The sequence below is a fragment of the Bacillus rossius genome, chromosome 2 (genome assembly GCF_032445375.1).
Source record: "Bacillus rossius redtenbacheri isolate Brsri chromosome 2, Brsri_v3, whole genome shotgun sequence".
Lineage (NCBI taxonomy): Eukaryota > Metazoa > Arthropoda > Insecta > Phasmatodea > Bacillidae > Bacillus > Bacillus rossius.
In genome coordinates, this window is record NC_086331.1 from 91,750,581 (window position 1) to 91,763,281 (window position 12,701).

The 12,701-nt window shown below is 37.1% G+C and overlaps 1 protein-coding gene across 2 annotated transcripts in view; it reads right to left on the reverse strand.

Moving 5' to 3' along the window:
* The window catches only part of LOC134529458 (tetratricopeptide repeat protein 39B-like), a 207,871-nt gene that overhangs the window by 144,111 nt on the left and 51,059 nt on the right, over window positions 1-12,701 (reverse strand). For both annotated transcript variants that reach the window (XM_063363579.1, XM_063363578.1), the window contains exons 3-4: window positions 10,683-10,711; window positions 4,921-5,025 (exon numbers count right to left, since the gene is read on the reverse strand). In XM_063363579.1, coding sequence (XP_063219649.1) covers window positions 4,921-5,025; window positions 10,683-10,711 — 134 coding nt within the window. The remainder of the gene's footprint in view (window positions 1-4,920; window positions 5,026-10,682; window positions 10,712-12,701) is intronic.

Below are 12,701 nucleotides of genomic sequence, written 5' to 3' on the forward strand. Positions count from 1 at the left end.
ACAAATGTCCTTGGCCGAGAGGGGAACGCCCTGCAGAGGCACCACCATAACAGTAATGTGCCTTTCATAAGGGTTTTATTTATGTAATTATGTGAGTGTGTAAATATCTATTCGTGTTGTGTACCTGTAGATGTGTTTCCTAGGCGACTGAGTCACGTTTCCCCGCCTGTGACCATGTGGGCTCCACGCACTCGCACACGAAGAGAAGAGGGGGGATTCATGTGCGCGCGGCAACGGGGGAGGCCGCTGAGACGTCGCAGAGCGTGGGTCCATTTAGTCGCCTGAGTGGGATGAGAGGGTGCGGTTGCGGAGTTCTGATTGAGAGTCGAACGGACATGTCAGTCGTGTCACCGTTGTCACGTCACCGTCATTCGCGTTGTCAGTCACGTCACCGTTGTTCGCATCAGCAGTTACGTCAGTCTTTCGTGTCATCGTCATTCGCGTCACTGTCAGTCACGTCACCGTCAGTCACGTCACCGTCAGTCACGTCACCGTCAGTCACGTCACCGTCAGTCACATCACCGTCAGTCAAATCACCGTCGTTCGCGTCGGCACTTACGTCAGTCTTTCGTGTCATCGTCATTCGCGTCACCGTCAGTATCGTCACCGTCAGTATCGTCACCGTCAGTCACGTCACAGTCAGTCACATCACAGTCAGACACATCACCATCAGTCACGTCACCATCAGTCACGTCACCGTCAGTCACGTCACCGTCAGTCACATCACCATCAGTCACGTCACCGTCAGTCACGTCACCGTCAGTCAAGTCACCGTCAGTCACGTCACCGTCAGTCACGTCACCGTCAGTCACGTCACCGTCAGTCACGTCACCTTCAGTCACGTCACCGTCATTCACGCCACTGTCAGTCGCGTCACTGTCGTGTCACCGCCAGTCGTGTCACTGTCGTGTCACCGCCAGTCAGATCACTGCTAGTGTCGTGTCACGCTCAAAGTGCGTGGAGCCGGGCATCGCCCTGATGGACTGTCACAGATGGGAGCCGTGACAGCCCATGTACAGTGTGTGACGTGTGCAGTAAACAAAACTTAACGTCATAAACTCTTTTATTTCATCCGAGTTAGGGTAGTTCCCTTGCCACGTGGCACGTACCCTCTCTACCGGAGCAGCTGGGCAGCGACTCCGAACCACGGGAACGGCCCTAACGTCGACACTGTGATCTTAGCAGTCCTACATCAATTTAATTATGCCAACAAATCTTACTAGTATACATATATCTCTTTGTTACTGTAGGGATATGGCACTTACATAAATATGTCTCTTTTTGGCAGAGTTAATATGTAGTTACCACCTGCTGAATAAATTTTTATTGTAAGTTGACATTGCATGACATTAATGAATAAAATATAACAGCACCAGACTGCCAGTAAGCAGACACAAACTATCCCTCCCTCACCCATGATTCCTTTCTCAGAATTATACAGTGGTAAACTCAAACCATATTATTTTGGGATTCTACTATATTATGAGAAAGATGAATAATATTTTACATGAAAATTGTCAGTATTTATATTTCAAAATAAATCCTATACACTAACAACGAAACTCTTGATTCTTTCTCTTTTAACTATTTTAATAATCATGTTAACTATCTATTTTACTAAATAATAAAGATACACTATAACATGATTTGAATGAAAATCAAGTATAATTAATAAATTTATCAGATTTTTATATGCATCATTTACTGTTATGCCTAATAATTTTTCTGAAGTGTTAAATATGTTTGAAATTTTCATTTATTTTCAGCACTAATATGACATTTTCTAATAGAAACACTCAAAGTAACTCTAAAAAATTATCAAATTACAAGGCCTTGGGTCTATATGTACTACCTAATTAGGTATGCAAGTGTTTATAATAAATGTTTCAAATCTAAGTGCTATACCAATGTAAATTATTTGCCAGCATTTTATTGGTTTAAGAGTGGAGACAGTATCATTTGCCCAGAAAGGGAATGCATAACATATATAGGATGAAACAATCTCCTAAAAAAAAAAAAAAATTATATGAAAGGCATTATCAAAAAATTTAAAACATAAAAACTATTTATTACACCTATCCCTCACTTAGCACGACGAATTTGTTCCTAAAATGCTCGTGTTATTCGAAATTGCGTATTCTAAAGCATTAGTTTCAATAAATAGCAAGGCTAATTTATTTAATGTGTTCAAAAATTGTGCAGGAATATACTTTACGAAATATAAATGCGTTCAATAACACTCTACTATAAATATGTCACTCCATTTATCTTTATATGCCTCTCATCACACTTTGTATGACAAATACGACACTGCGTAATGGGAGATACGTGGTTATGTACTTTAGGGGTCGTCCATTAATCACGTGATGTTTTTTTAGCAAATTTTTAACCCCCCCTCCCCCCTAGTGATTTGTGGTGAGGTTTTAGATTACCCCCCCCCCCCCCTTCCCAATAAATCACGTGTATTTTTTTGGTACAAAATATTTTTAAAAATTTCAGTATATTATCTCTAAATATAGGTATAATCTAATTTAATTCTGGAAAATTAAGCACAGTGATAAAAATGTCCAGACACACATTAAGGTTGCAGGTTTATTCTCACTGGCATAAAAATAATAAAGGAAAGACTTATATGTGATTTACGCATGTATTCGGCGCCAAAATCACAGTCTTACTGGTGACTGGCAAGCCGAGCCGGGTGGTTCATGTTGCGGCGGGCGGGGATATTGTTGCCTGGGTACGGCGAGTCAAGGCCACGCGTCGCTTTTCGGTTTAGTAGAAATCACGCGAAAAAATAAATACACGTGATATCTCTCTACACTCCCCCTCCCCCCTTGTGATATTTCGTGATTTTTCCCGACCCCCTCCCCCCCCCCCCCCCTTTCGAGCCTCACGTGATTAATGGACGATCCCTTATTGTCAGTCGGCTGGCTGACTTGCCCGCCTGGGCGTGACCTTCAACTCACGTCGTGTACTTTTCCAAACCATCCTTTACTGACAGTGAAACTGATATTACTGTCGGGATAGTTATAATTTAATTTTTTAAAAATTAAAGTGCTTATTCGCGTATCACCACCTGGTTCACACAAATCATGTCAAGTAAATTTTTTTTCATTGCAACATTAATTTAACAACCTTTTCCACGTGAATCATCTGTTTATTTCTGTTCTGGTATCTAATGTAAAATATATTCCCGCTAGTACAAACAACAGCATCAGACTTATATAAACTTTTGGTAAGAGTCCTTATTTCGTACGATTGTGCGCACAGTTGACTTGCTTAAAACCAAAGTGCGACCATCATAAGCGTGGCCTTCATGACAATCTGCGTGCCGTAATAATTCTAGTTTTGTCTCAAATACTTTAACACGATGCATTATGAGTGATCAAGCACGTACAGTTACCGGCAGCTGAATGGGCAAGCATTGCATTTTTTTGAGTGAATTCCCTGCCACTGGCTAGACTGAGTTCACGGCCCAGTCTTTGGCCAGGTGACAAAAGTACGGCACGGCGGCATACGCGCGGACATAAAAAAACAATTTGGTTCTTTACACTCCATAGCCGCAATTTAACTTGCCACAGCTGATGTTTGTACAACAGCCGGTAGCATAGACAGACCTGCGCGCGATTCTCTTCCCTCCCTTGTTTGGCTAAACGTATCCCACAGCACAAGTTCACAGAAGTTGAAACAGACTTCGTGGCGTCCTGCTCGATTTTTTTTTTGTCTGCCGAGATTTCGTGCTAACTGAAGTTTACAGACGTGCTATTTGAGACTGGGGCAGTAAAATTAAAATCACGCTAAATGAATTCGCACAATCTGAAGTCGTGCTAAGTGAGGGATAGATGTACTGTAAATAAAAGACAAATTTAGCAGTAACGAAGGCACTATTTGCAATGTTATCAAAAACATATGTACACACATATTAAAAATTTCAACAATTAGAACCGTTTGACCAAGTCCACATTGTGGTTCTGCTTGACTCTAGTAAGTCAACTCTTACTGAACTGAGGTCATTCAGTCAGCACCATTGGAGATTTAATTCATTTCAGAGATTTAGAATCCATGAAAATGTTGCAAAATGTTATTTCATAGAATATAAGCTATGTACGATAGCAATTAAATATTTAAAATGTGCAATGTACCAATCAAATAATATTACTAATCTACACTACATTTCAAGTTACCCAGATATATGATTAAAAAATTAAGCTATTATTTGTGAATGACTGTATTCGTCTACCTATGTTGTTTATGTATTTGAACAACTGCAAGAACAAGTAATAAGTAAATGCATTTCAGAATTACTTTACTTTTATACATTAAGCACACAAATATAAATATTATTTATACTTACACTAAATATGTACTGATGTAAAAAAAAATTCTCTTTTATTGGTTCTCTGGACTTCATGCAGCCTTCAAAGACTACACAATCTGTTGCAACTATAGCTTCAGTTTTGTATCAAAAATGGAAACAATGAAAGCAACAAAATGGAATACCACATTTCCATGGCAACCTTGAGGCTACAGCTATTTGCACTTGAAGCAGAACAGAGGAAAAAACCTGCTGTACATTACTTACTGAAGCAAATGATAATATGCTGTAACTAAGTTTTAAGTTTAAATCATGAATTCCATCTGTCACTAGTGAAAATGGTAAATTTTGCAATCTAACAATTACCCTTTAAAAAGTATATCCTGCTACTAACTATAATATTATTTTTCAACAATAGCCCTTCATAGCCTTGATTTATTTTCATAATAATGCCACACCCAATGAAAAAATACAACAACAACACTCAGCATTAATATCACTGCTGTATTAACATTATTTCCAATCTATCACTGTAAGCTGCACAGTTTTCCTAGTACAGATTTCCAAAATTATAACAACATTTAATTCTATTATAATTTACTAACCATGGTTTCAAAATTTCTCTTGCCTCTTCAAATTTGTTATTGAAAAAATAATGTACAGCTGATCTGGCTTCTTCCATTGCTGTATCAATATCCATAGAGCACGGCCTATAAAAAAAGAGCAATATTATTTTAAAACACACTCATTCAGAACACACATACTTCATTAGCTAACCAGGTGATGTAATGGTCAAATTTCAAGTAAGACATTGATATTATAACTCTTTTCCTAAAAATCTAATTATTTATAAAATAATATGCTGAAATCCTTTGTAAATATTAGTAAATTGAACTAATTAAATATGTAAATACCACATAAATTGAGAAAATCATTAAATAAAAAAATAAGACTTCAATAAATAAATTATAGTTCAGTATAGCCAACCAAACTAGAGTTAAAATTCTGAAAATGATGGAGCAAAGTGGCAAAGTGATAAGAAACTGGAATCACATACTGGAGCAAATGGATCTCAATCTTATTCAGGCCATCCTGATTTGGGTTTTTCATGGTTATTTCCAAATAACTCCAAGCAAATGCTGGGATGGTTGTTTTCTATTATAGTTATAGACCAGAGGTTTCAAAAGTGTGCGCCGTGGCGCCCTGGGGCGCAGTAGACAGTAAACATGGACACCGCCAGCAACTCCTGTTTTCTCTTCTCCGGAAACTTAATGTACTTATCTTCACAATATACAATTTAAACTGCGCATGCTGCATGCACCACTTGCTGCGTTCACTGGTACTCAAACTCAGGTTGTATTCGGAAATGAGATTGCAAATCACTGTTTGTAGGTTTGTAACCCTACTTAACTAACAGCTTTTGCGTTCAGCAGACGTAAACATGTAAATCAACTGATTTGGATACATGGCCTGGAGCCTCCTAAATGTGCTATAAAACTGTGATCTCTGATCAGCTGACTTACAATGTTTACATACGCTGAACCAAATATTTTGATATGACAATATGGGAAACTCGGGCCAATTAGCATTGGCGAAGCACGAGACACGTTACTGCATTACTTTCTAGCTATTTCCCACTCCACGCCGCTAGATGCCACTACTATACTAGTCTCATGCACTTTAAAGAAACGTAGTGACACTCCATGTCACCAGGTTTGCTGACATTACTGGTCTCGCGTTTTCTTTGCCAGTTTCCTGTACTGTTCTGTTACAATATTTGGCTGAACGCACAGGCTGTTAGCAAAAGTCAGTTGCTTTGTTTTAATTGTGTCGCTTTGTGGTTTCGTAAGAAGTCAGTCGCAAAATGGAAAGATTTTTTTTTAAATAAGCAAGTTGATAATTTAAGTGAGAGTACACATTTTGGAACACATTACGTAAATTAGCCTTGCTATTTATGGAGACCAATGCTTCAGAATACGCAATTTCGGAAAACATGAACACTTTTCGGAATGCATTAGTCGTGCTAAGTGAGGGATTGGTGTATTTAATCATGAAAAACACTATATTTGGCTTTACTTACCTGTAAACATAATACCCACACACACAAGAGGAATCAAATCACAAAATTAACACCCTGCATCCTGACACAAGTTTCTAAATTTGTACAGCAATTATTATTTTCTTACCTACCAAAGATTTTATGAATCTCAAAGCTACCAATTTTAATTTCTGGCAAGAGTTTATTTTAAACAAAGAAGCTCAAATGCTTTATAATGATGTTAAAAATTGTTTTGTGAAATTAGATTCATATTTTATGGGATCTCTTATCACAAATTAAACACATATGTTTAAAAATTTTGCCCAGCTTCTTGTAAAATTATAACTAGCCAACTGATATGGCCATTACATAATTTTTATTCTATCTGTATATTTATTCCTTCATGTTTTCCATTTTCAAGCACCACTAAGAGCAGTTATTTAATTATTTTGATGATGTTATCAATAACCAATGCAACATATGTAAAAAGTTTATAATCAGCAAGATTTTTAGTAAATTTCAGAATATGAATACCCAGCTGTATGCAACACTAACATAACATCAAAAGGCTACGTGTAAATAGTAAAAAAAAGACTCCCAAATATATTTTATTACCAATACCATGGAATATGAATAGAAATAGCAATAATAATAAATAATCTCTTAAAATTCCCCTACATTTTGGGTAGGATAAAAAACTTACAAAAAATTGAATAGATCTTTTTAGTTATACTCTGTAATCCTTTCAAAAAAAACATAATTAATTTTCTTATACTCACATAAAAAAACTGTGAAGCATAACATCTACCTGGGTTTCACTAAAATCATCATCAATTAAACAAAAATTCATATCAGTAAATTCTAAAACTTCCAGTGGATCAGCAACTGAACTAGAAGATGACATTGCTATTGAATACTAGCACAAAAAGTATTAATAAAGGTAGTTTTTAAAAATCCATAAGAAGTTGCTACGCCACGACTTCTCCCTGCAAAGCCGAAACACTAAATGAGCCAATCAAAGAAGTAATTAACCACTCAGGAGAAATAACTCTCTGACCTTGACACAGTGCAAACCAAATGATGTGACTTTCTATATGCCACGACATAAAGCCAAAACAAGTGCTGTAAAAAAACTGTGAACTAATGTTATAATTACCTATTAATTCCATAATTATGAACAGACCTAATAAAAAACCAAAACATTTTATGATGATACTGTGTAGCTAAAAGTTACCAATATAAAATTTACTACATAGTATTTCACAGGCATAGTCAACAACACAAGATCAAAATAGTGTATAAAGTAAAAAATTGTATATGCACTTGCTTCCACTACAAACTTAGTGTAATTTACTGAACAAGCATGGAAACAAACAAATACATGTGTGCTATTCACAAATATTAAAAATATTTTAGTTTAAAAATTGTTTTAAAAAGTTCTTCCTGCAGCCATGACACTATTCAGCAAGTTAAACTAAGTAGCTGAGTATAGTTGTCCTATAGTTAAAGGCAAGAAGAAAAATATTGCTTTGCAGCAGGAAATGTATATCAAATTGATGGTGAAATAATTAGTTGAAAAACTAATCATTTTATACTGAAATAAATGCATACCTTCAATTATTCTTCCAATGGGGAAGAATAATAAAACATAATATGTAGGACATATGCTAATGCTGGTGCATAAATCAGCAATGGCCTGTGTCAAACATATTATGTTACATGTAAATCCATGTGACAGTTTTTTTTTAACATTGGCTGTGGAAGGCTGCAAACTCAAACATCTACAAACAGGTGAATTTACATTTTTGATTACTTTTACTGCTTTTATTGTAATACTCAACTGTTTATCATACTATCACTATTATATTTTTATTGACTTTGAGATTCAGGCTTAGTTACAGACTGAGTGCATTTTCACTGATAACCTGGAAGTCTTGATGCTATGGTCTTGTGTGATACCACTAAGCTAGTTGGTGATTTTATTCAGAAATTTAAATATTTACAACTCTTGCCAGAAATCGAGTTTACTCATTGTAATCAATCCCAAGCCATTGTTTGAACTTAAATCCCATTGCTAGTTCTGTGCCCTATCCAAGCATTACAAAATATGTGGTATTGGTTAGAAATATATGTTATAATGATAAAATTTTAGATATAGAATCATTAAATGTGGTTCTGGTAGTGTTTTGTTTGCTGTGTGTTCTTTGCCAAAGTACAGGCCTATCCAACATAACTGTTGTAAAATTTTAAAAAATTAAAATAATTTGTAACATTAAGTGATATATTTGATATTGCTGGAATAAATCTTAAATGCAATATAAATCTACAATTTATTGTTACTACATTAACTTTTTTGTTAATACAGTTTTCATACACAAGTAATCATAATTTTCATTTTATTTTGTTATGAAACACTGAAAGATATAACGTAGAATATTTAGATATCTATGAACATAGATAATCAGCTCTCAGATATAATATATGTTGGACCACAATTTTGTTGTTTCCAAATAGGTAGATAAGGTAATATATTTTACTAACCCTAGACTGTGTGAGCACACTCGTATGACTGTAGTCCACAGATTCTGACTATCCACACGTAGGACCCCACGCAAAAAGAAATCTGTAAGTCTCAAAGCATAGCAGATGTGACAGATTCTGCCAACATGATGTGAGGCTGTAGTCCACACTATATTTTATGTTGATCAATTATTAGTAATTTTATGCGACACAGCATGCATCTTGAGTATCGTAAATGGTTTAGTTTTTTTTGTACTAAGCTGAAAGTGATATAAAATAATATACCAGGGATGGTTTTAAATTTTAAATTTTTTGCTAAGTATTTTTATTTCTATTATGAACAACAATCTGTCAGCTTCGAACTTTTGCAGGAATCATGAAAAAATGCCAGTGAGTCACTAAAAACTGCAATGCCAAAATTTGCAATGCCCACTAAGGGGAGAGATTACATCTACCATATCCTGTTAAATACTGATTCAGTTTCATGCTTCTAGATATGAGCTAATGTTCACTTTACTTAATACATTGACTCAATTCGCTCAGTTTCGAGGCAAGTTATGGCCATACCTAAACTAAAAAAAACAATGCATCTTAATTAGAAGTTTAAGCAAAAAAAAGGAGAGTAATGAGTATTAAGAGTGTCAAGGTTGTCAGGTTCTGATACTACCTAAAGCTGTTTTGCAGTCATAAGAGCATGATTCCACTTGATATTTTTTTCTTTTTTTGTTTCAATGATATCACTTATGTAACAACATTATCATCAGACTAACATGGTCACACCAAGGCCAATCAACAGTTTGATAAACTGATAACTATCCCTATAGAGTATTTTTAACAAGCCTGGAAAAATCCTGCTTATAACTACTCCACTTCAGTTTAACTTATATAAGAGTAACACGCTCTGAGAGGCCCTCAATTGCAAACAGCCAATTCTTAAAAAACACTTCCACTACCTATGATAGCTACAATAAGCAGAATCTAGGATACTTTAGAATCTCTCTGCCAGTTTCTCATGATGTATTCAAAGAAACTGTTGTTTTTCATTGATTTTACAGTAATTGCATTGTGCTTCTAAACTAATGTAAAAAAATTTTATAAAATTATCTTATTTTACAAAATGTTATAAAAGCAGGTCCTGACAAATGAAGATTTTAATTATCTATTTTAACTATATATTTACAATTTTTTACCTAAAATACTCTGAAAAATAAATAAAAATGTATCTTACTTAACACTATACGATCTGACATAACCGTCGATTGAATATTTTAAAACAGTCTTAACACACCACTTAGATGATGCAAGTATCACCAGAAACACACAAAACAGCTTGTATCCATTCACACACTACCCATGCAAACACCATCTATTCGTCAATTTGCTAGATCACTTTCTCTGCTCTGCACACAACACACTTTCCCATAATACGAAATAGGAATCCACTCTCTCTCTCTCTCTTCACAGGTCACTCGCTCAACCAAAACAGAACACTGTATCTCACAAAAACTGGTCCCAGCTACCCTCTTGAAATGTCCACCACCAGCCCGTTAGGTTATAACAGTCTTGACCAGTATATAGTTTCACCTTTGTAGTAGGAGCCAGGTGACATCACTTAATCAACATTGGCACGCAGTTCAAAGCGTGGCCACGGTGAAGATGTGACAGGCTAAGGGAACAGGGGAATAGAAGAAGGGGGGGGGGGAGAATCCATGTGCGGCAGCCGATACTAATATGCCCTCAAACAACTTCTATGACTATAGCACCAACATTCTACTTTCAAGCCAGAAACAATTAACATTCCATACTTACATGGGTTGTATTTCGCATGCATCTTGGAACTGAAACAAAGAAAGTTATTTAAATGATTACTCAGACAATATTATATAACAATATGTGAAAAAAACATAATTGTCAATTTCATTTTGTTCTTTTTGAAAGTTTTCTCCAGCATAAATACAAGGAAATAAAACATTGAAAAGCAAAGTAAATTACACTGTACAGTAAACTCCCGGTATACCGCGCCCCGATAGATCGCGGAATCGGGTATATCGCGGGTCAAACCATGTCCCCCAATCAGAAATGAATAATAATAATAATAATAATAATAATAATAATAATAATAATAATAATAACACAGTAGAACCTCTTTAATTCGTGATGGTCGGGACCGAGATAATCACGGATTACCGAATTTCACGGACTAGCGATTAAAGCCCGGAAGGTCTTGTCAAGCTTCTCAGATACCGGCGTGCAGCTGGGTTAAGGCCAAGGTCATGTGACGTAACATCTACCGAGGCTTACTGCGCCTTGGCAGCAGATGGATAAAAAATAGTAAACTCTCCATTATTCGTGTTAATTGGGACCCGCCGATGCCCGGATAATTAAAATCCTGTAAAAAAAAAGTAATAAACCCGGATAATCCGTTCACGGTAAAGACCGTCTTCGAATTAGTCTCGGCTTAAAAAAATACGGCACTGCCTAGCCATTAGTTCATGGTCATTTACAACAGCCGAAGAGAGAAAGATAAGATCGTGCTGAACTTGCACACATAAATTTTGGGTAGCCCCCCCCCCCCCCCCCCCCCCCCCTCTATCATCCCACTTCGTCCAGCCGAATGCCAGACACGTCACTCGCCAGGCGCCTGCCGTGCGTTGGCGGGTGGAAACAAACAAAGGGAGACGGGAAGCAGAAGTCAAGACATCCCCCTCAAGTTTAAAGAGTGACAAATGTGACAGCTGAAAGGGGGACGACACAAAGGGTCGGTACAAACAGCGTTGCAGAGTTTGGCGGCCCATGCGAAGGCTTGCAGTGTTTGCCGGCCGCCGGCCCGCGTGACGTTAATTTTAAGCGCTGACAATTTTTACTTCTCTTTTTTTTCTGCACTTTTAAATCGTCCCGGATTATCCGATTCCCGAATTAGCGCGTCACGGATTAACGAGTTTCTACTGTAATAATAATGGAATAAATGATTGACAGCCGATTAGGATAATTTTGCGTTGTAACTCACAAACTAAGCATCGGGCAGAAAAAAGCCTAGGCGTAGAAAATGTCCTCAGTGAAATTCTAAACAAGATATCTCCGTACATTATTCCTCTATCTTGTAGTGTTTTCAAATTATGATCCAATCCAGACCAGTGTTATTTTCTGAAACATTAGTTCTTAACATTTTTTTTAACCCACAAATAAAGCATCGGACAGGGGACCCGATAAAGCCTACCGTCCAGCGACATTATCCAGCGTGACTCGGCTGGGGATTGATTTTGGATAGGTTTGTTTGACGGCAAGCGCTGGGAGGGGAGAGGCGAGCCGAGAATATGCGACCAAGACACCCGGGTAGATGGGAGCAGGGGCGTAGCCAGGGGGGGGTTTTAGGGGTTTAAACCCCCCCCCCTTAGCACCAAATCTTTAATTAATTTCTTATTCATCACTTAAACAAATTTCATATTAAAATTAATAACATTTTTACCATTACAATATTTAAATTTAAGTACCGAAAACTGCTAAAATAGCACTATTTTACACCTTAAAATCCAAAATTTTCCCGGGGGAGGACCCCCGGACCCCCCGCTTTAGTACGGGGGGGGGGGAGGCATGCTTCTTAACACCCCCCATTCACAAATCCTGGCTACGCCACTGGATGGGAGGAGTGGAATATAAGCGCCAGTGATGAGAGGGGCGATTAAGCCGAAAGGGGGGAAGTCTGGTGACCTTGAGTAGTTCACTCATTTCCGTCTGCACACTTCTCGTGGTCACGTGTGTTGACAAGCGGAGACATATAAATGTTTTGTTACAACTTGAACCTACAGACGTAATATTATTCGTTGTATT